The sequence below is a fragment of the Ornithorhynchus anatinus genome, chromosome 1 (genome assembly GCF_004115215.2).
Source record: "Ornithorhynchus anatinus isolate Pmale09 chromosome 1, mOrnAna1.pri.v4, whole genome shotgun sequence".
NCBI classification, from domain to species: Eukaryota; Metazoa; Chordata; class Mammalia; order Monotremata; family Ornithorhynchidae; genus Ornithorhynchus; species Ornithorhynchus anatinus.
In genome coordinates, this window is record NC_041728.1 from 98,606,826 (window position 1) to 98,630,589 (window position 23,764).

Below are 23,764 nucleotides of genomic sequence, written 5' to 3' on the forward strand. Positions count from 1 at the left end.
TTGCCTCATCTGTAAAATGGGAATTTGGATGGTGAGCCCCACTTGGAACAAACAGGCTCTGTGTCCAACATGATTTGCTTGTATCCACCCCAGCGTTTAGTACAGTGCCTCGCACAGAGTTAGCACTGAATGAATACCACACATTATTATTATTATTATTAATAATGGAATACAGCTCTTTACATCTTTGGCTGATGGCTTGTTCTGCTGCTTCTGTTAGGGCTATTGGCCCTGGAATTATTTCTGGGGAAAGGGATTCTCGGCCATAGCACAAAATAATCTCTCAGCCTTGTAGAAAGTAATATTGAATTTGGGTCAAACTCTGTAATTCCATCTGCAATTTTTCTTAATTATTACATAATCTTTCTAATCACTCCTACTTCATCTAAATGTTCAAATAAGATCAAATAATAACTGAAGCTATGAAATATGCGTAAGAACCCAATTTTAAAACTCTGTAATTAAAAATTCAGTCAACAGCCCCATCGCTCTATTTGATACAAAAATCCAAGTAAAGCAGGAACGCTCTTTTAATGAAAATAATCTGAAAGGTTGGGTGTTTGTTGATTTAAAGAGCTGTACTTATTTTAGGAGTGAAATTAATTTATTTTGCATTTTGGCATCGGATGTTGGGGTAGAAACAAAATTTATATCATCCTCATCATCATAACCCCTCACCCCCCGACCCCTTTGGCTTTCACACGCATGGGTGCCGAGCTAGTTCTACTCCAAGAAATGAAACAGAGTTAGTTCCTGTCCCTGAGGAATTTATAGTCTGAAATATGGACTGAGCACTTGCTAACTGACCCCCCTTTTTTTTTGGTATCTGTTAAATGCTCACTTTGTGTCAGGCACTGTACTAAGCGCTGGAGTAGATACAAGTTGATCAAGTTGGACCCAATCCACGTCCCACACAGGGCTCACTGTCTTAATACTTTTCCCACTCCCTTCTGTGTCGCCCTAACTTAGAGAAGCAGCGTGACTTAGTGGAAAGAACCCGGGCTTGGGAGTCAGAGGTCGTGGGTTCTAATCCTGACTCCGTTGCCTGTCAGCTGTGTGACCTCGGGCAAGTCACTTTACTTCTCTGTTCCTCAGCTACCTCATCTGTAAAATGGGGCTGAAGACTGCGAGCCCTACGTGGGACAACCTGATTACCTTGTGTCTACCCCAGCGCTTAGAACAGTGCTTGGCACATAGTAAGCGCTTAACAAATACTAACATTATTATTATTTTTCCCTTTATTCATCCCCTCTCTCAGCCCCACTGCACTTACTTACATATGTGTAATGTTTTTGTTTTTTTAACTTGTATTAATGGCTGTCTCTCCCTCTAGACTGTAAGCTCAGTGTGGGCAGGGACGGTGTCTGTTGTATTGTTATATATTGAGAAGCAGCATGGCTCAGTGGAACGATCATGGGCTAGGGAGTCAGAGGTCACGGGTTCGAATCCCGGCTCTGCCACTTGTCAGCTGTGTGACCGTGGGCAAGTCACTTCACTTCTCTGTGCCTCAGTTCCCTCATCTGTAAAATGGGGATGAAGACTGTGAGCCTCACGTGGGACAACCTGATTCCCCTGTATCTCCCCCAGCGCTTAGAACAGTGCTCTGCACATAGTAAGCGCTTAACAAATACCAACATCATTATTATATCATACTCTCCTAAGTGCTTAGTACAGTTCTCTGCACACAGTAAGCTTTCAATAAATACGACTGACTGCCTGACTAATACCCATTTTGCAGATGAGGGAACTGAGGCACAGAGAAGTGAAGTCCCAAAGTCACACAGCGGGCAAGTGGAATTAGAACCCAGACCCTTCTGCCTTGCCAGGTCTGTGCTGTATCCACCAGGCCACGCTCACCTATTCAACTTTACTGTTGTGTTCTACAAAAGGAAAGAAGAGTGGGGCCAATAGTATTTCAGTGATTCTTGCCATCTCCCGCCGTCGACCCCCGGCCCACGTCCTCCCGCGGTCCCGGAACGCCCTCCCTCCTCACCTCCGCCAAACCGACTCTCTTCCCCTCTTCAAAGCCCTACTGAGAGCTCACCTCCTCCGAGAGGCCTTCCCAGACTGAGCTTCCCCTTTTCTCTCTGCTCCCCCTCCACCCTCTGCTCCTCCCCCTTCCCCCTTCCCCTCCCCTCAACACTGTGCTCATTTGTATATATTATTTATTACCCTATTTATTTTGTTAATGAGGTGTACACCCCCTTGATTCTATTTATCGTGCTCATGTTGTCTTGTTTTCGTTTTGTTCTGTTTTGCTCTGCCGTCTGTCTCCCCCGTTTAGACTGTGAGCCCGTCACTGGGCAGGGATTGTCTCTATCTGTTGCCGAATTGCTCATTCCAAGTGCTTAGTACAGTGCTCTGCACGTAGTAAGCGCTCAATAAATACGATTGAATGAATGAATGAAAGTCTCCCACTAAGGTTATTAAGCTTGCCCCAGCTGGACCGCCCTGGTTGGCTCAGTGGAAAGAGCCCGGACTTGGGAGTCAGATGTCCTGGGTTCGAAACCGGTCTCTGCCACTTGGCAGCTGTGTGACTATGGACAAGTCACTTCACTTCTCGGTGCCTCAGTTCCCTCATCTGTAAAATGGGGATGAAGACTGTGAGCCTCACGTGGGACCACCTGATGACCCTGTATCTCCCCCAGCACTTGGAACAGCGCCCTGCACATAGTAAGCGCTTAACAAATACCAACATTATTATTATTTTTAAAAGCCAAGTCTCCTCTCCTTCACCTCATCCGTGGGTCGTTCATTTGGGGGGGAAATGGAAAGATCATTCATTTTTTTTTCTTTTCTAGCTTTCAACAACCCCCCCCACTGCTAAATTGTATATATCTGTATATATCTTCATACACTGTATATATCTTCATCACCCTATTTTGTTTATTTTGTTTAATGAGATGTACATCTCCCTGATTCCATTTAGTTGCCATTGTTTTAATGAGATGTTCTTCCCCTCGACTCTATTTATTGCCGTTGTTCTTGTCTGCCCGTCTCCCCCGATTAGACCGTAAGCCCGTCAGAGGGCAGGGACCGTCTCTATCTGTTACCGATTTGTCCATTCCAAGCGCTTAGTCCAGGGCTCTGCACATAGTAAGCGCTCAATAAATACTATTGAATGAATGAATAATGGCATTCATTAAGTTATGTTAATGAGATGTACATCACCTTGATTCTATTTATTTGCTATTGTCTTAATGAGATGTTCATCCCCTTGAGTCTATTTATCGCTATTGTTCTTGTCTGTCCGTCTCCCCCATTAGACTGTGAGCCCGTCAACGGGCAGGGATCGCCTCTATCTGTTACCGATTTGTCCATTGCCAGCAGCTTAGTACAGTGCTCTGCACATAGTAAGCGCTCAATAAATACTACGTGGCTCAGTGGAAAGAGCCCGGGCTTTGGAGTCAGAGGTGATGGGTTCGACTCCCGGCTCTGCCCCTTGTCAGCTGGGTGACTGTGGGCCAGTCACTTCGCTTCTCAGGGCCTCAGTTCCCTCCTCTGTAAAATGGGGATGAAGACTGGGAGCCCCACTTGGGCCAACCTGATTCCCCTGTGTCTCCCCCAGCGCTTAGAACGGTGCTCTGCACAGAGTAAGCGCTTAACAAATACCAACATTATTATTACTATTGAATGAATGAATTCCTTGGAAGGGGGGGGGGGGAGGCCTGCTGCCAGATGATTGCCCAGAAGCAACCCCTCCCGATACAAAGACAGCGGGCCCCTTCTGGCAGGGAAAGGTTTATTGCTCCAACGCGTTTTTCTTGGCTAAAACGCGCGTTTTCGTCGAACGGTCCGCGATGTACATTGTGAAGATCGCTCGACACCGTTGCCGTGCGCCACCTCCTGGACACCCTCCGTAAACCCAGCTGAAAAATCGACGGGGAAAAGCAAAGGAAAACCCAGATAACCGGGCTCTGTACCATGGAATACAAGCCTCTCGGTGACATTCCTTATTAATTAATTCAGGGCAATAACAACAACGAAAAAAAAAGAGGCCACATACATGAAACCAATAAAACCGAAAATGAGACCATAACTAAATAATCCCCGGCCAGGCGTACATAGGCAGATGGTAATTATTATATTGCAAATAAGCAAGAATGCTTCTCTCCGCCAGGGATTGGTGGATATTCTCCTGGAAGAACCTTCTCAGGTATTTTCTTGGCTTTTCCGACAGGTTTAGCTCCTCGTCCACTACCTGCCGGGCCAGCTCTTCTACTGACGGAAGACTCTCATCCTGTTGAACAGAAAAAGAAACCCACCAAAGGGAACTGGATTCGTAGCGATAGCGCGCGATCGATGCCTTTCTCATTTCCGATTGTTGGTTCGGTCGTCTTGATTGAGTTGGCCGTTTTCGGGGGAACGGAAAGGGAAAGATATTTCCTCCTATCACGAGTTGGGGAATGGGCCCCAGTGGCCCCGATGAAGGTGTAGCTGCCCAAACTTTGAGGAAGATAATAATAATACTAATGGTGGTATTTGGGCCAAGCGCTGGGGTAGATACAAGGTAATCAGGGTGTCCCACAGTCATAATCCCCATTTTACAGGTGAGGTAACTGAGGCACAGAGAAGTTAAGTGACTTGCCCAAAGTCTCACAGCTAAGTGGCGGAGCTAGGATTAGAACCCATGACCGCTGACTCCCAAGCCCGTGCTCTTTCCACTAAGTCACGCTGCTTCTCATGAACGTGAGAACAAGGGCTTTAAAATGCTTGAACGTTTAGCCCTTTTTCCAGGATGCCCCTGAGGAAAGAGCACAGGCCTAGGAGGCAGAAGACCCGGGTTCTAATCCTGCCTCTGTCACTAACTTGCTGAGTGACCTTGTCACTTTTAACTTCTCTGCGCCTGGGGGCTTCATCTGTGTAATGGGGATTAAATACCTGCTTCTCTTCCTCCATAGACTGTGAGCTCCATATGGGAGAGGGATTGGGTCTGACCTGATTATCTTTTATCTACTCTTGGGGTAAATCCAAGAGTTTGGGGTTGCCCAGCTCCCTGAAAATACTTTCTAGTCCAGCCCTGCCCAGAGCACCTTGTGGCTCCAGGCACCGTGAGTTTCAGGAAGGCAGAGGTAGGCATCTAAACCGTGAGTTTCTTGTAGGCCGGGACCGTGTCTACCATCTGTGTTAATATTATACTCTCCCAAGCGCTTAGTACAGTGCCCTGCACCCAGTAAGCACTCAATAGATACCACTGATTGATTGATTGATTGATTGATTGATTGAATAGCAAGGTGGGGCACGGAAGGTAGGTCGATTGGCTTCATTTCAAGTATTTAGCTCCCCCAGGGGAGAGTGGGGAGGGGTGAAGGGGAGAATTCCCCTTTGGGCTGAAATTCTAGATCTTAATTTGGGGATAAAAGATAATATTTTTTACTTTGAGGAGTTTCGGTGAAGCCTTGGTTTGAAAGTCTCTAAGCATGAGCGTAATTATGGTTTTCATTTTTTCGAGAAAAATTCCAGATGTTTTATTTTTCTTCTGAACAATTCGAAAAATATGATGCTCGAAACATCAAACTCAATCCTGAGTGAGAAGTGTCTTTGAAACTGCTGAGGAAACATGGCCCAGAGAGGATACAGTTATTTGAGCTTGAAAATTTTGGGTTGTACATATTTATAGAATAATAATTGGGTGTAATTTAAACAATGTTTCCAAGTGTAGAATTCCGCATTGAAACAAAAGCTCGCTAGGGATCCAATAGGAAAACATTCAGATGAACTTTTTAATTTAAACTTGGAATTTTTCTTTCTGTTCCTTTATTTTTCTTTTGAAAGGAAAGAAAAAAAAGCCCTCTGTGTAACTGAACTGTTTTTATATCATTATGGGGGCCAATTTAGAGTAAAAAAATTCCAAGCAGTGGACTATCATAACTCTAGAGATTATAATTCTGTCCGGGAGAGTTTACTGACACAAATCACCATCCCATGCAATCTCACATCTGCATGGGGTGCAAGGTGTTTTTTCCCGTTTAGACCGTGAGCCCGTTATTGGGCAGGGACCGTCTCAATCGGTTGCCGAATTGTACATTCCAAGCGCTTAGTACAGTGCTCTGCACATAGTAAGCGCTCAATAAATACTATTGAATGCATTATGCAGGTTCTCTTTGGGCTTCCCATAATCTCAGAGCTTCCTTTGAGATCCACGAGGGACTTGTCTGAAGGGGGACAGGGAGAGACCAGCCAAGTTCCGGTGAGAACTGTAGTTTTTCAGAAGGAGCCACCATCGTCTCTGGGACACATAATGCACTTGAGTTTGCTTCCAGAACTGTGTTTTCTCCTCTAGCTTTTCAGCTTCTTGTGGTCAGCGATCATATCTACCTCCTCTGTTTGTTGCACTGCACTCTCCCAAGCGTCTAGTACAGTGCTCTGCACATCGTAAGCGCTCAATAAATACTATTGAATGCATTATGGCAGCTTCTCTTTGGGCTTCCCGTAATCTCAGAGCTTCCTTTGAGATCCACGAGGGGTTTGTCTGAAGGGGGACAGGGAGAGCCCAGCCAAATTCCGGTGAGAACTGTAGTTTTTCAGATGGAGCCACCATCGTCTCTGGGACACATAATGTACTTGAGTTTGCTTCCAGAACTGTGTTTTCTCCTCTAGCCTGTCAGCTTCTTGTGGTCAGCGATCATATCTACCTCCTCTGTTTGTTGCACTGCACTCTCCCAAGCGTCTAGTACAGGGCTCTGTGCAATAAATATCACTGATTGATTGCATGGCATAGTAGATAGAGCGTGGTCCTGGTAGCCAGAAGGTTGTGGGTTCTAATCCCGGCTCTGCCACTTGTCTGCTGTATGACCTGGGGCAAGTCACTTTACTTCTCCGGGCCTCAGTTCCCTCATCTGGAAAATGGGATTGAGACTGTTGAGCCCCCCCAGTGCGACAGGGACTGTTTCCAACCTGATTTGCTTGTATCCGGCTCAGCGCTTAGTACAGTGCCTAGCAAACAGTAAGCGTTTAACAAACACCACAATTATTATTATTGTTTTCTCCCAAGCGGTTAGAACTGTGCTCTGCATACAGTAAGTGTTCAATAAATACCATTGACTGACTTTTTCCTCCATATTTAAGGGTTTAGCCAACTAGACTAAAAGAGCATGCAAAACATAGGATTGATTTCAACTCGCTTTGATAGATGTTTGTGTAAGAATAGAGAGATAATGCCAATTGATATCATAAAAGAAGTTTCAATGTTATTTTATGCACCGCTCCTGTGTCGACCTGCTGGCAGGATCTTACTCGAGGCACCCTGATTGATGTGTGCTAACGGCTCACCAAGTATATAGGAGCGCATGGCTGATAACTGAATATGAAGTCTAGCGATCTAATAATAATAATAACAATAATTATTATTATTACGGCATTTGTTAAGCACTTACTAGGTGCCAGGCACCATACTAGGTGCTGGTGGGGGCAGAGGATACAAGCAAATTGGTTGGACACGGTCCCTGTCCCACATGGGGCTCACAGTCTTAATCCCCATTTTACAGATGACGGAACTGAGGCACAGAGAATTGAAGTGACTTGTCCAAGGTCACCCAGCAGTTGAGTGGCAGAGCTAGGATTACAACCCGGGTCCCTCTGACTCTGGGGCCTGTGCGCTCTCCACTAGACCACGGCCCCTAGTAAGCGCTCAATAAATACAATTAAATGAATTTGGCTTAGCTGGACAAAGCTCTCAGAGGTGAATTTACGCTTTCAGGCGACGTGGACAACGTCGGCCCTCAGGGTGGGTCGGGGCATAGGTCGGGGTGGTGTTGGAATGTGTGAACGACAGTAGTTACTGAATAGATCTCGGCACAGAAGCATCAGGTCAAGTGTCACTTTCGGAATTTATACGGAATCATTACAGAAGAATCGACAAATGACACTTGTGACTTCTGGACACAGCAGGAAAGAAGCGGGCCCCCGGTGTAACTTTTTTTAAAGAAAGGTATTTTGTAACTTCTGTTATGTTAACTCATGACTGACCTTTTGACTTTTCTAGGCAAGACAGAAATCCTATGAAATGGATGATCTTGTATGACATCTTAATGGGCAAAATAGGAGGTTAAGTAGAGGAGTGCGGGAGCACTTAAAGGATACAGTGTCCCGGAGCAGGCTGGATCTTGCAGAGATCCTATCAGCCTCTAATTCAGCATTTGCTTAGTGTATTCTTCAGAAATAACAAAGATTGAAACTACGTCTGACTTATTTTCAGGGCCCAGGACCCTTATTTGATGGTGGAGGTGGTGGAAGTGAGCTGGAGACGGGAGAAGTGAAACTGGAGACTGTTTTGAGGCCAATGAGTTGAATGAGGAATCTCTACCCTCTCCCTCTAGTTGATCAATTACTCCGTCAATCAGTGGTACTCATGAGAAGCGGCGTGGCTCGGTGGCAAGAGCGTGGGCTTGGGAGTCAGAGGTCATGGGTTCGAATCCCAGCGCTGCCACTTGTTAGCTGTGTGACTGTGGGCAAGTCACTTCACTTCTCTGGGCCCCAGTTACCTCAACCGTAAAATGGGGGTGAAGACTGTGAGCCTCATGTGGGACAACCTGATGACCCTGTATCTCCCCCAGTGCTTAGAACAGCGCTCTGCACATAGTAAGCGCTTAACAAATGCCAACATTATTATTATTATTATGAAGCACTTACCACGGTCCAGAGCACTGTACCGAGTGCGTGAGAGAATACAATAGAACAGGTAGACACAATCCCTGCCCTCAAGTAGCTTAGAAGCTAGCTGGAGAGACAGACATTAAAGTAGAATACAGGCAGGGGAAGAAAGAGAGTATAAGGATATGTTCAAAAGCCTTATGGGGTTTGAGAATGTGTGAGTATAGAAGTGCTTAGTGGGCACAGATTTAAATGCATAGATGGTGTATTAAATGCATAGATTTAACTCCCGGGTTCTAATAGAAGGGAGTCTCTCCTAGACTATGTGCTCGTTGTGGGCAGGGAATGTGTCTACCAACTCCGTTATATTGTTACATTGTGCTCTCCCAAGCGCTTAGTACATGCTCTGCATGCAGCAAGTGCTCAATAAATGATTGATTGATTGAGAATAGGGTGGGGAGATGAGAGGGTAATCATGGAAGGCTTCCTGGGGGACTTCCCAGCTTTGACAAAGCTAACAGCACGTGTATAGGTTTAGCTCGATCCACCGATTCTCTCTGGCACAGTCTCTTCAACTCTGCGAAGATTCACATTTTCATAAGCGTTTTCTAAGTTATTTAGCTTCCTCTGTCCTTTTGAGGAGAACCTGAAAGGGTCAGGACTCTCTCATCCACGTGCTGCCTCTGGTCTGGAACGCCCTCCCTCATCATATCAACTGACAGTTATTCTCCTCGTCTTCAGTAAGGCATATTTCTTCCAAGAGGTCTTTCCCGACTAAGCCCTCTTTTCCTTTTCTTCAACTCTCTTCTGCATTGCCCTAACTTGCTCCCTTTATTCATTCCCCCTCTCAGCCCCACAGCACTTAGGCACATTTCTGTAATTTTTAAATTTATATTAATGTCTATCTCCCCTTCTAGACTGTAAGCTTGTTGTGGACAGGGACTGTGTCTGCTTATTATTGTGTTGTACTCTCCCAAGTGCTTAGTACAGCGCTCTGCACACAGTAAGCGCTCGATAAATATGACAGACTGACTCTGCAGTGTGGACCGACGCAGGCTGAGAGGGGACAGGATTGGAGTTTACCGAATCGTGAAGTGGGTGGGGAGGATGACCACGGAATCGCTGTTCACGGAGGTCCCACCCCCCTGGATGAGGGACCCCCGCTGTAGCTGAAGGGTGGCAAACAGAATGAAGAACTCCTTCCAAATGAAGCCCATGGAATTTGTTCCCACAGGAAGTTACCCAGGCCAAAGATATTCGTAGGTTCAAGTGGACGAATTCATGAATGAATGGCTCTATAAGGGGTCACTAAAGGGAAAGGTAGGGATGAAAAGAAGAGAGTTAGGAGCGTTCGACAGTCCAGCAGCAAAGGTGAATGTCCGGGAGGGCACAAGGTCACACTACTCCTTCCTAGTGCCCCGAGGACTAATCAGAGACAGAATCCAGAACCAGACAAGGCCGACCCAGCATTAGCCGGAAACACAACTGTATGACGGTTAGCCTCGCCCAGAGTTCATCCCTTTACCAGTGGATAGAGCGGCTGAATGGAAATCTGTGTTGAAATTTGGATGGCTCCTTTTCAAACTGTCAAAGGTGAAGATGTCAAAAAACGGAGCTGGCACATAGAATAATAATTGGGTGTAATTTAAACAATGTTTCCAAGTGTAGAATTCCGCATTGAAATTACGGACTAGACTAGACTACGACTAGACTACGACTAGAGGAATGCTCTCCTCATATCTCCCGGCTAAGTCGACACGCATGGTAACTGTTCTGTGGCCCACTCTCTTGCCTAACTAAGAAAACCCCGCGGTTTGGAGCAGTACTTATACTCTCTGCGCTCCTGAGGCGAGACCCTGCAGTCACCGGGTCTCCCCGAGATATTTACGGGACCTGTGAGAAGCACGATTGGGAAAAGCAGGGCGACGGGAGTGGACGTGAAAGTCAAAATCTAAGCGATCCACGGGGGCAACCCCCTGACATCCGAACCGGAATAATCCATGTTTTGGACCCACGCTCGTCTTACCTCCTTGAATGCAAGGATTTCACGCAATTCTTTCTTCAGATCAATAAAACGATCGTGAAAGACGGCCATGGACCAAGGTTCCCTGAAGTAGCTGGTTAAAAAGAAGAGATTTAGTTATCCAGTGAACCTCTCATTACCACTAATAAAGTATTTCCCTGCTTTTTTGCCTTTATAAATTACAGTTCTGGACCCATCATCATCGTTTGTTCATAAAATGCCTCCTGTAACAGCATGGTCAATCAATGTTTCTAATGGGTGTTCCTGATGTACAGCCAGCTCCAGTAATTACATTTAAAGTGGTTTAATTCAGAGCTGTGGCAAGTCCCAGTGAAGAATCCTGATTTTATCAGAATTTAAAAGCCTGAAGACTTGTAAAGAACGGTCTCTCCATTATCTGTCCTCGTTCGAGAAAAGCAGATTGCAGGATTAACTGAACTGCTGCCTAAACAAATTAAATTTGTGCAGACAATGACACAAATGCTGTTCATCATTAAGGTTTCAGGATTAATAATGGCCAGACAAACAGGCCACCGCAACTCGACAATATGGCCTTCGCACTGGTACTCTGAAACGGCCCCAGAATGGAGAGGGACCTCTCTCAGTGTTTACATTTTCCTAACTTTTCCTAGAAAAGTGTTTTCCTGGGGTTTTGGGGTCAGGGGGAGCTGCACGTGCAGCTATTTTTGAATGGGAAACAGCTGGAAGCAGCACTTGGTTCGGCCTGGAGAGGGGCTGGGGCTGGGAGTGGGTCGTCGGGCCCAGGCTGAGCCCCCCTTTTCCTCTGATCCTCCTCCCCTCCCCATCACCCCGACTCCCTCCCCCTGCTCTACCCCTCTCCCCGCCCCACAGCACATGTGTGTATATGTACATATTTATTATTCTATTTATTTTATTAGTGATGTGTACATAACTATAATTCTATTTATTTATATTGATGCAATTGATACCGGTCTACTTGTTTTGCTTTGTTTTCTTGTCTGTCTCCCCCCTTCTAGATTGTGAGCCCATTGTTGGGTAGGGATTGCCTCTATTTGTTGCCAAATTGTACTTTCCAAGTGCTTAGTTCAGTGCCTACACACAGTAAGCACTTAATAAATTCGATCGAATGAATGAATGGTCCCCGATCAAATGTCTCCTTGGGAAGACTCAGGGTGGGAAAAGTGGGGGAAGTGGGAAAGGGAGAGTTTGATCGATCGATCAGTTATTTTTTGTTGAGTGCTGTATGCAGAGGGCACTGTACTACGCGCTTGGGAGAGTCCAACGCAATACAGTTTAGAGACAAGATCCCTGCCCTCAAAGAATTTACAGTCTAGTCGGGGAAACAGATGTTAAAATAAAGCACGGGTAGGGGAAATAGCGGAGTGTAAGGATTTGTATATAAACGCTGTGGGGCTGGGGGTGGAGTGAATATCAAAATGCTAAGGGAATACGGACAGAAGTGCTTAGGTGATGCAGAGGAGAGGGGAAATGAGGGGTTAGTCAGGGAAGGCCACTTGGAAGGAGATGTGATTTTAATAGATATATAATAATCGTGGCATTTGGTAAGTGTTACTAAGTGCCAAGCATTGTAACTAAGCGCTGGGGTAGAGACAGGACGGTCAGGTCCCACGTGGGGCTCACAGTCTAAGCAGGAGGGAGAACACTTTGCAGATGAGGTAACTGAGGCCCAGAGAAGTGAAGTGACTTGCCTAAGGTCACACAGCACACAAGTGGTGAAGCTGGGATTAGAACCCAGGTCCTCACGCTCTTTCCACTAGGCCATGCTGCTTCTCTCAGCATGGCCTAATTCAATAGTATTTATTGAGCACTTACTATGTGCAGAGCACAGTACTAAGCGCTTGGAATGTGGAAAGAGCACGGACCTGGGAGTATAGGATTTGAAGAGTGGAATCCATCGATCAACCAATCGATCGGTGGGATTTCTTGAGCACTTACTGTAATAATAATAATAATAATGTTGGTATTTGTTAAGCGCTTACTATGTGCCGAGCACTGTTCTAAGCGCTGGGGTAGACATAGGGGAATCGGTTGTCCCACGTGGGGCTCACAGTCTTAATCCCCATTTTACAGATGAGGGAACTGAGGCACGGAGAAGTTAAGTGACTTGCCCACAGTCACACAGCCGACAAGTGGCAGAGCTGGGATTCGAACTCATGAGCCCTGACTCCAAAGCCCGTGCTCTTTCCACTGAGCCACGCTGCTTCTCATAATAATGTTGGTATTTGTTAAGCGCTTACTATGTGCCGAGCACTGTTCTAAGAGCTGGGGTAGACATGGGAATCAGGATGTCCCACGTGGGGCTCACAGTCTTAATCCCCATTTTACAGATGAGGTAACTGAGGCACAGAGAAGTGAAGTGACTTGCCCAAAGTCACACAGCTGACAAGTGGCAGAGCTGGGATTCGAACTCATGACCTCTGACTCCAAAGCCCGTGCTCTTTCCACTGAGCCATGCTGCAGAGCCCTGTACTATGTACTTGGGAGGGTTCGATACAACAGAGTTTACAGTCTAGAAGGGGGAGACAGGTATTGATATAAATAAAGTATGGACATATGTGGGAGTCCTGCTCTGATTTTGCCTAATTTACTGGGCCTCCTGGAGCAGTGCAAATGTGCTGGGTCTGCTGGAATAATAATAATGATAATCATGGTATTTAAGGGCTTTCTATATGCCAAGCACTGTACTAAATGCTGGGCTCTTGTCTTACGCTGTCGAGTCATCTCCTACCCACGGCGACGCCATGGACACATCTCTCCCCCAGAACGCCCCACCTCATTCAATGCTTTGTACATAGTAAGCGCTTAACAAATACCATCATTATTGTTAGTACTATTCTGATACTAGAATATTAGTAGAATATTAGAGAAGCAGTGTGGCTCAGTGGAAAGAACCCAGGCTTGGGAGTCCGAGGTCATGGGTTCGAATCCCGCTTGTCAGCTGTGTGACTGTGGGCAAGTCACTTAACTTCTCTGTGTCTCAGTAACCTCATCTGTAAAATGGGGATTAAGATTATGAGCCTCACATGGGACAACCTGATTACCCTGTATCCACCCCAGCGCTTAGAACAGTGCTTGGCACATAGTAGGCGCTTAACAAATACCAACATTATCATTATTATTATTATTCTGGTGGTGTATCCAGAGAGTTTACTTGGTAAGAATATGGAAGTGGTTTATCACTGCCTTCTTCCCCACAGTAAACTTGAGTCTCCACTCTTGACTCTCTCCCATGCCTAGCACAGGTAAGTAGATGCGGGATAATCAGGTCCCACAGAGTAAGTAGGAGGGGAGAAAAGGTACTGAATCCCCATTTTGCAGATGAGGGAACTGAGGCACAGAGAATTCAAGTGACTTGCCTCAGGTCATACAGCAGAAAAGGGGCAGGGCGGCGATTAGAACCCAGGTCCTCTGACTCCCAGGCCCATGCTGTTTTCATTAGGCCACACAGCTCAGTCAGCCAGCCATGGCTCTTTCATAAACAGCCTCGAAGTTCCGAGCGAAAAACTTGTCCGAGAACCGCTCCTCACAGTCCAGAAAAGATCGCGTCCTGGAGTCTAGTTCCGGAAAACTACAGCACGAATGAATCCCTGGCTCTGTTAGACGGATATGCTTTGTATTTGAAGATACCATGGCTGCTGGTGAAGCCAGCACAGATAGATTTGCCGCAACAAACGCGCTCTATCTCCTCATGTTGGGAAAGGATGGGGTTCGCAGATCCACGGAGAATGCCAGGCGTGGGTTTGCCACAGAGTAACCTAGAAAACCTCTTCCTTGCTCCCCAAAACATGCAGAGCTATTTGGAAGTTTGATCTGGGACACTGACGTGAAAGCTGCTGGGCAGGAAATGAGCCTGTTATATTGTTATACTGTCTTCTCCCCAGAGCTCAGTACAGTGCTCTGCACACAGTAAGCGCTCAATAAGTACGATTGGCTGACTTTGCCCCGCCCCCAAAATAGGCTTTCGGTAGCCCCCACTGGGAATGGGTTGCCTGGTTGCCCATTTTGAGAGAGACAAAGAATCGGTGAGTATACGTTCTCGGCTTTCATAGCCTTTTTGCCCAGGGTCCTTCTGGATCAAGATGTGTTGGTCTATCAGTTGTATATATTATTTATTACCCTATTTATTTTGTAAATGAGGTGTCTATCTCCTTGATTCTATTTATCTTGATGATGTTGTCTTGTTTTGTTTAGTTCTGTTTTGCTCTGCTGTCTGTCTCCCCCGTTTAGACTGCGAGCCCGCCACTGGGCAGAGATTGTCTCTATCGGTTCCCAAATTGTACATTCCAAGCGCTTAGTACAGTGCTATAGTAACCGCCCAATAAATACTTTTGAAAGAATGAATGACTCAATCAATCAATAAAGAGGACATCTGATATTCACCTCACCCCCCATCCCACATCACTTATATACATATCTTTATTAATAATAATAATAATAATAATAATGTTGGTATTTGTTAAGCGCTTACTATGTGCAGAACACTGTTCTAAGCGCTGGGGTAGATACAGGGTAATCAGGTTGTCCCACGTGAGGCTCACAGTCTTAACCCCCATTTTACAGATGAGGTAATTGAGGCACAGAGAAGTTAAGTGACTTGCCCACGGTCACACAGCTATCAAGTGGCAGAGCCAGGATTCGAACCCATGTCCTCTGACTCCCAAGCCTGTGCTCTTTCCACTGAGCCATGCTGCTTTAAATTATATATTGTAAACTATCTATTTATATTGATGTCTGTCTCCCCCTCTAGACTGTAATCTCATTATGAGCAGGGAACGTGTCTGCTAATTCTGGTGTATCGTGCTCTCCCAAGTGCTTAGTACAGTGGTCTGCACATAGGAAGAGCTCAAGAGAAGCAGCGTGGCTCAGTGGAAAGAGCACGGGCTTGGGAGTCATTGCCATCGTTCTCGTCCGTCCGTCTCCCCCGATCAGACCGTAAGCCCGTCAAACGGCAGGGACCGTCTCTATCTGTTGCCGACTTGTTCATTCCAAGCGCTTAGTACAGTGCTCTGCACATAGTAAGCGCTCAATAAATACTATTGAATGAATGAATGAAAGGTCATGGGTTCGAATCCCAGCTCTGCCACTTGGTAGCCGTGTGACTGTAGGCAAGTCACCACTTCTCTGTGCCTCAGCTACCTCATCTGTAAAATGGGGATGAAGACTGGGAGCCTCACGTGGGACAACCTGATGACCCCGTATCTACCCCAGCGCTTAGAACAGTGCTCTGCACATGGTAAGCGCTTAACAAATACCAACATTATTATTATAAAGAGCACTGATTGATAGTATTTGTTGAACACTTGTTTTTTTAATGGCATGTGTTTAGCACTTACTATGTGTCAGGGGTAGCTACAAGCTAATCAGGTTAAGCCCATTTCATGTCCCACATGGGGCTCACAGTCGTAATCCCCATTTTACAGATGAGGCACAGAGAAGTTGTGACTCACTTGGCCACGCTGCTTTTCCACCGGATGTCTGCTGTGTGATCTTGGGCGAGTCAGCAGCATGGCGTAGTGGATAGAGCAAAGGGGCTGGGAGTCAGAAGGTCATGGTTTCCAGCCCTGGCTCTGCCACTTGTCTGCTGTGTGACCTTGGACAAGTCACTTCACTCCTCTGTGGCTCAGTTACCTCATCTGTGAAATGGGGATTGAGACTCTGAGCCCCACATGGGACAGGGACTGTGTCCAACCTGATTTGCTTGTGTCCACCCCAGCGCTTAGGACAGTGCCTGGGACATAGCAAGCGCTCAACAAATGCCATTAGTATTATTGTTATTATTATTCTCTGTGTCTCAGTGACCAGCGTGGATCAGTGGAAAGAGCCCGGGCTTGGGAGTCAGAGGTCGTGGGTTCGAACCTCGGCTCTGCCACTTGTCAGCTGTGTGATTTTGGGCAAGTGACTTAACTTCTCGGTGCCTCAGTTCCCTCATCTGTAAAATGGGGATTGACTGTGAGCCCCACGTGGGACAACCTGATTCCCCTGTGTCTACCCCAGCGCTTAGAACAGTGCTCGGCACATAGTAAGCGCTTAACAAATACCAACATATTAACATTATTGTTAATTCCGGCTCCAGCACTTGTCTGCTGTGTGACCTTGGGCATGTCACTTCACTTCTCTTTGCCTCAGTTACCTCATCTGTAAAAATGGGATTAAATACATGTGAGCCCCACGTGGGACAATCTGATTACCCTGTATCTACCCCAGTGCTTAGAACAGTGCTCTGCACATAGTAAGCGCTTAACAAATACCCTCATTATTATTATTATTAAATGGGGATTAAGAGGGTGAGCCCCATGTGGAACAGGGACTGTGTCCAACCTGATTAGTTTACATCTACCCCAGCTCTTAGAACTGTGCCTGTGCCTTAACAAATGTCATAAGCTGTCCCCACCCTCCAAAAAAAACCCCAAAAACCAAAGCCCCAAAAAGGCTGTGAGATGATTTAACCTTGCTTTTGTCTTCAGTTCACTCATGTGACTCCATATGCCCCTCTCTTAGACCAGATGCCTTAAATTACCTTTATGTTTTATTTTATGTGTTTTGGAAACTTCTCTGCATATCCTCCTCTAGACTGCAAGCTTGTTGTGGGCATGGAGTGGGTCTACTGGCTTTGTTATATTGTACTTTCCCAAACTCTCCTCCTCGTGATATCACCTTATTGGTCCATAACAATAATAATAATAATGTTGGTATTTGTTAAGCGCTTACTATGTGCAGAGCACTGTTCTAAGCGCTGGGGTAGATACAGGGTAATCAGGCTGTCCCACGGGAGGCTCACAGTTAATCCCCATTTTACAGATGAGGGAACTGAGGCACAGAGAAGTGAAGTGACTTACCCACAGTCAGCTGCCAAGTGGCAGAGCTGGGATTCGAACTCATGACCTCTGACTCCCAAGCCCGGGCTCTTTCCACTAACCCACGCTGCTTCAATGAGTCTGCCAGATTGACAGCTGCTGCCCAGTTGTACTGATGGCCCTGCCCTGCTTTTCTCCCTCTCTCTCTGAAGCCTGTCTGGTGTCTAGGGGCTGCTCTGGGCCTTCCTCCCCTTAATAGAGACAGTGGATTTGGAGGGAAGGGTGGGTCAATCAGGTCGATGGGTCTGCCCATCAATTTGATGTGCTGCTGATGCGCGAGAGAAAGAGTTGGTTCTTTTAGTTTGGCAAGATCCCCGCTCAAGATAGGTGGCACTAAATACCAGCCTTGCCCCATACAGACTTGGGCCTCAAATAGATTTTTCTTTAAAAAAATTAACTTCAAAATATACTTGGCCTGGCAGGTAGCCAGTACTGTCATTAACATTACTGAGCCAGATTCTCAGTGCCAAACTATACCCTGACTCAAATACATTTTCAGCCTGAAGAAGGGAATGCAGTTTCCAGAGGTCCCTAATTTATTCGCAGGGAATAGCTGAGAATTTGGCTCATCATTCTTTTGTACTGGCTTCCCATAATAGGTGGCCACTCCATAGTTTAGCCCTGTAAAAAAGCACAAAGCCCTTTCCCAGAAGGATAATAATAATAATAATTGTGGTATTTGTTAAGCGCTTACTAGGTGCCAGGCACTGTACTAAGTGCTGGGATGGACACAAGCGAACTGGGGTGGACACAGCCCTGTCCCATGTGGGGCTCATACCCTCAATTCTCATGTCACAGATTAGGTGATTGAGGCACAGAGAAGTGAAGTGACTTGCCGAAGGCCACACAGCAGACTTGTGGTGGAGTCAGAATTAGAACCCGTGACTTTCTGACTCCCAGGCTTGTGCTCTATCCACTACGCCGTACTGCTTCTCTACCTACCCACTTCCTACCTAGTTCACTGGATTCAATAACTGTTCTTTTCTACTTGTCTTCCTGTAGAGAAGCAGTGATGCCCAGCGGAAAGAGCAGTGGGCTGGGAGCCAGACGACGCCCGTCAAACGGCAGGGACCGTCTCTATCTGTTGCCGACTTGTTCATTCCAAGCGCTTAGTACAGTGCTCTGCACATAGTAAGCGCTCAATAAATACTATTGAATGAATGAATGAATGACTTGGTGTCTAATCCTGCTCTGTCACTTACCTGCTGTATGATATTGAGCAAGTCACTTAACTTTTGTGTGTTTTAATTCCCTTATCTGTAAAATGAGGATTCAAAAATCTGTTCCTCCCTCCTACTTAGGTTGGGAGCCCCAAGTGGGACAAGAACTGCGTCCAACCTGATGATCTTATATTTACCCCAGTGCTTAGTACACTGCTTGGCACTTAGTACGTAAGAAATACCACTATTTTTAATATTATTGCTTTTTTCTTCTTCTTGCCTAAGATAAATCATTCTTGCCCTGGATAGGCAAGGGTTATTTAGAGAGTCATCATCATCAATCAATTAACGAATCAATAGTGTTTATTGAGCATTTATTATTCAATCATATTTATTGAGCGCTTACTGTGTGCAGAGCACTGTACTAAGCACTTGGAAAGTACAATTTGGCAACAGATAGAGACAATCCCTACCCAACAACGGCCTTACAGTTCAAGGCACTGTATTAACAGAAATTACCCAGGAATCAACTTAGAGGGATATACTTTTCTAAGAAATTGTGCTCATTTCTAAAGCCAAGATGGGTTTATTTTGATATTTTCCATGTCGTTTTTGACTATTACCTTTGGAGAGAAGGAAAGAGCTGGGAGTCAAGCATTTAATATGTGCTGGGCACACAGTAAGTACTCAAGAAACACCACTGATTGATTGATTGAGAGAAGTGGATGAGTTTGCTAAGAAATTCTGCTCATTTCTAAAGCCAAGAAGGGTTTATTTTGATATTTCCCATTTCATTTATGACTATTACCTTTGGGGAGAAGGAAAGAGTTGGGAGCCAAGCATTTAGTATGTGCCCGGTAAGCACTCAATAAACACCATTGATTGACTGATTGAGAGAAGTGGGTGAGTTTGGCTCAGTAAGAAAAGGAAAGTTATGCTGTAAACAAGAGGGAGGCATGAAGAGGAGGTGAAGCCCGGATTCTCTTTTTGCCCCCTTATATAGACTCCGTAGGGGTCAAGATTCATCTCACTTAATCCAGCTCCTGAGGAGACCCCTTTCTTCTTGAGGCTTCCAGGTTAGGGAGCCAGAAAGTTTGGGACCCCTAAACATCAGGTCCCCTGCCCCATCCCTTCTCGCTCCACTCCCTTTCCCAACCAAGCTAGGCCTAAATGAGATCTGTTTTTTTTTAAAAAAGATATTTGTTAAACGCTTACTACGCTAGGTACTGTTCTAAGTAGTGGGGTAGATACAAGCTAATCAGGTTGGACCCTGTACATGTCCCACAAAGGTCTCATGATCTTAATCCCCATTTTCCAGATGAGGTAACTAAGGCACAGAGAAGTTAAGGGACTTGCCCAAGGTCACACAGTGAGCAAGCGGCGGAGCCGGAATTAGAACCCAGGTCTTTCTGAATCCCAGGCCAGTGTTTTGACCACTAGGTCACACTGCTTCCAGATATATTTGTCTCCCTTTCTAGACTGTAAGTTTGTTTTGGGCAGGAAACCTGGCTGCTAATTCTGTTGCATTGTACTCTTCCAAGCACTGAGTACAGTGCTCTGCCCAGAGTAAATGCTCAATAAATGCCACTTATTAATTGATTGATTGATAACGGGGTGAGTAGGGTCATGCAGGTTGTAGATTGATGTGTTTATAGTGGTGAGGAGGGGTCAGCGCTTTGACTTCCTGCATGTCCCCCATCATTTCCAATTGGACTTCTGAGAAAGGGCTGGTAAAAGGCTTGACAGTCTTTGCCTGGAAGATGTACAGGAGTTTTAAGTACCACAATTAGCATGTTGCTTCCTAGAAAATATCCCTGTAATTCCCTGGAAAGGGTGTAACTTGACAACTACAGGGTTTTCATTGAATTGCTGAGAATCTTCCTCCGACACTGTATTTTTCTCAGTACAACAGATCCAAAATGGCATGGACACATCTAGATTGATTCTCTCCAGAAATGATTCTTGGGCTACATTAAAGAATCACGAATGAAATCTCCTAACAAGGCAAACTTCAGTCTAGGTAGGAAGTCTCATGTCAACAGTAGCCCCGAGGGCCACTGCATAGATGCAGTGGTTGTCCTCCTGGGCAGGTGGCTAGTTTTCCCCACCAAACTGGTATAAAGGTGATGACAGGACTTTCTGGGCCCCTGACAAGGATTTGAACTTGGTCGGCTCCTGAAAAGGGGGCCAAACCCATTGGTGGACATCCGGTTGACCGTTTGGACACCTAGAGTGGCTGTTATCTGAAGAAACATCCAACAGCTTGGTCTCCAGGAAGAAAGCCAAGGCTCTTTGGTATTTCTGTTGTGCCTTTCACCAAAGGGCACCATTTAAAATGCTCTGTGTGAACTCTCAGAATGTTGCAGTGTAATTAACCCCCTTTCCAAAGTCGGATAAAGAGGCTAGGCTGCTACTGACAGGAGGAGAGCTAGAACTAAAGACTCTTGGGAATTAGAAGGAAATCACTTCTACAATTATCCCTGTGTTCTACTCTCACCCTAATGATGTGCTCCCCCTAGACCTCTAGACTGCAAGATCGTTGTGGGGAGGGAAAGTGTCTACCAACTCTGTTATATTGCACTTTCCCAAGTACTTAGTACAGTGCCGTGCACACAGTAAGTACTCACGAAATACGATGGACTGATTGATTGGTCCTGCAGCTGATGCAGCCTCAGGAAGAAACAGTCCATGCAGAGTTCTTCTACAGTTCTCACAAGCAAACACTTTCTGGTGGCAATTTTTAAATATTCAGCTGATGATCCTGAAGCAGCTAGTGTAATGAGGCCCATTTCCTGCATATTATGCTTTGTGTTGTGGTCCTCAATTACATCCCCCCAACACTACCCCCTCCCCCCAAATTATTCTGTGCTTTGGAGCCCCATTGCCAGGTGGATACTCAGTTGCTATAATTAACTTTAATGCTACTTACACTGCTTTTGCTTTTGGTCTCTTTCTGTTCAAGTTCGGTATTATCTCTTTTTAGGACATTTTCCTTTACCAGAGAAAACAAGGTTGCATAAGGATCTTTTACAAAAGGATCTTTTTCTGTATTTTCCAAAGCTCCTTTCCAAAATGCAGCTGTTTTTCGCCTAACAACATTCAACATCGCACATGTTACTTTGTCCGTGTGAGAGTGATCAGAGAGGTTCACACAGTTCCTGTTTTTGTGTGTGGAAAAACTTGATAGAGAGACTGAGCTCAGAAATCAACCTATGGTGGAAAATCTCGCTGCACCTGAGTTTTCTATGCTGTGAAGGAATGTTTTCCAGAAATCCCATAATGGCTTTAGTACCTCTTCTATTCAATACAAGTGTATGTTAGAATCACTTATTGGCAAAGGCAGATTTCTCTAGCCCAGGCCTGAAGCAGCAAATTTGGAGGAAATGAAGAAGGTGGGGACGATTATTCAGGAAAAAAAATCTGAAAAAGCACCAAGTATTTACTCTTCATAGTTCAAAGCCAAGTGCAATTTGCACCTTGCAAGCTATCAGTACCCATTAAAACCCAGAGTGTTTGTAATAGTGATAATAGTATTTCAGTTTTGGGGGCCTACTACACTAGAATTCCTTGTATGACTACCGTGGCCAGAAGTTCATTCATTCATTCAATAGCATTTATTGAGGGCTTACTATGTGCAGAGCACTGTACTAAGCGCTTGGAATGGACAAATCGGTAACAGATAGAGCCAGTCCCTGCCCTTTGACGGGCTTACAGTCTAATCGGGGGAGATGGACAGACAAGAACAATAGCAATAAATAGAATCGAGGGGATGAACATCTGATTAATACAATAGCAAATAAAGAGAAGTGAACCAGGAGTGGTGCATTCATGTATGTGAGGCAGATTTTGCTCCTTTTTTCGGGGGGAGGGAGAGAAGGGGGAAAATAAGGAGCAAAAGCCCCTCTCAGGATCGTACCTGGAGAGTTTCCAGGCCTCTACCAGTCTTGACTACAGGAGGAAGAGTCAAGCAGAGGCCTATCCATTCCATTTCTAACATGGGCAGTGGCTAGAGAGTGGCAGGCAATCTGCTACAAGTCAAAACTCAACAGCGTGCTGAGCTGTTGAGCAACAGCTGAGCAACAGCGGCCTGGGAGAGAGTCAAGGGCAGAGACTCAAGTTTATTGTGTGGAAGGAGGTGATGGTAAACCATTTCCGTATTTTTACCAAGAAAACTCTATGGATACAATACCAGCACGATGGCAGATGGGGGTGGGGCATTCTGGGAGAGATGTAACGTCACTATGGATCGGAGACCACTCGACAGCATAAAACAAGACAAAGGGGCAACAAGAAACTTATCGAATATCAACTACGAGCAGGGAACTTTTCTGCTAATTCTGTACGCTTCCAAGCGCTGAGTACATAGAACAGTGCTCCGCACATAGTGAGCGTGCAATAAATATGATTGATTGATTGATTGATTGTAAAATGGGTAATTCCGTGACACAGCCGCCCCCGTTCATCAGTATCGCTGGGAGGCAAGGGCCGCAGATGGTGATGTTATGTTTCGGGGACAGTTCACTCTGGATCAAAGTACAAGGAAGCAGCAGCGTGGCTCAGTGGAAAGAGCCTGGCCTTCGGAGTCAGAGGTCATGGGTTCCACTCCCGGTCTGCCGCTTGTCAGCTGTGTGACTGTGGGCAAGTCACTTAAATTCTCTGTGCCTCAGTTATCTCATCTGTAAAATGGGGAATAACTGTGAGCCTCACGTGGGACAACCTGATTACCCTGTATCTACCCCAGCACTTGGAACAGTGCTCTGCACATAGTAAGCGCTTAACAAATACCAACATTATTTATTATTATGAACCTGATGGGCTACGCCCTTCTCTCCCTCCACCCATGTATCCCAATGTCCATCTTGTCCAAGATTGTGCATCTACATTGGCTTTTTCAGACACATATGTACCCTTAGGTGCAGTTCACCGTCAGTGATGTCAACTTCAAATACAGTGGACAACTATGTCGATGCAGATGAGGCCCAAATCTACCTCACTATCCTCCTTGCACTATCCTCTCACATTTCCTTTAACCCCTAGGACATCTACAGTTGGATACCCCATTGGCTCCTTAAGCACCAAATGTGTAATAGTAATAATAATTATGGTATTTGTGAAGCATTTACTAAGTGCCA

General features: G+C 45.7%; 1 protein-coding gene across 5 annotated transcripts in view; it reads right to left on the minus strand.

The window, feature by feature from the left end:
* Positions 1-3,725: 3,725 nt before the first annotated feature.
* Positions 3,726-23,764, minus strand: part of CFAP61 (cilia and flagella associated protein 61) — a 315,110-nt gene continuing 295,071 nt past the window's right edge. For all 5 annotated transcript variants that reach the window (XM_029072415.2, XM_029072412.2, XM_029072401.2 and 2 more), the window contains exons 26-27: positions 10,619-10,709; positions 3,726-4,240 (exon numbers count right to left, since the gene is read on the minus strand). In XM_029072415.2, coding sequence (XP_028928248.1) covers positions 4,040-4,240; positions 10,619-10,709 — 292 coding nt within the window. In that variant the 3' untranslated portion in view covers positions 3,726-4,039. The remainder of the gene's footprint in view (positions 4,241-10,618; positions 10,710-23,764) is intronic.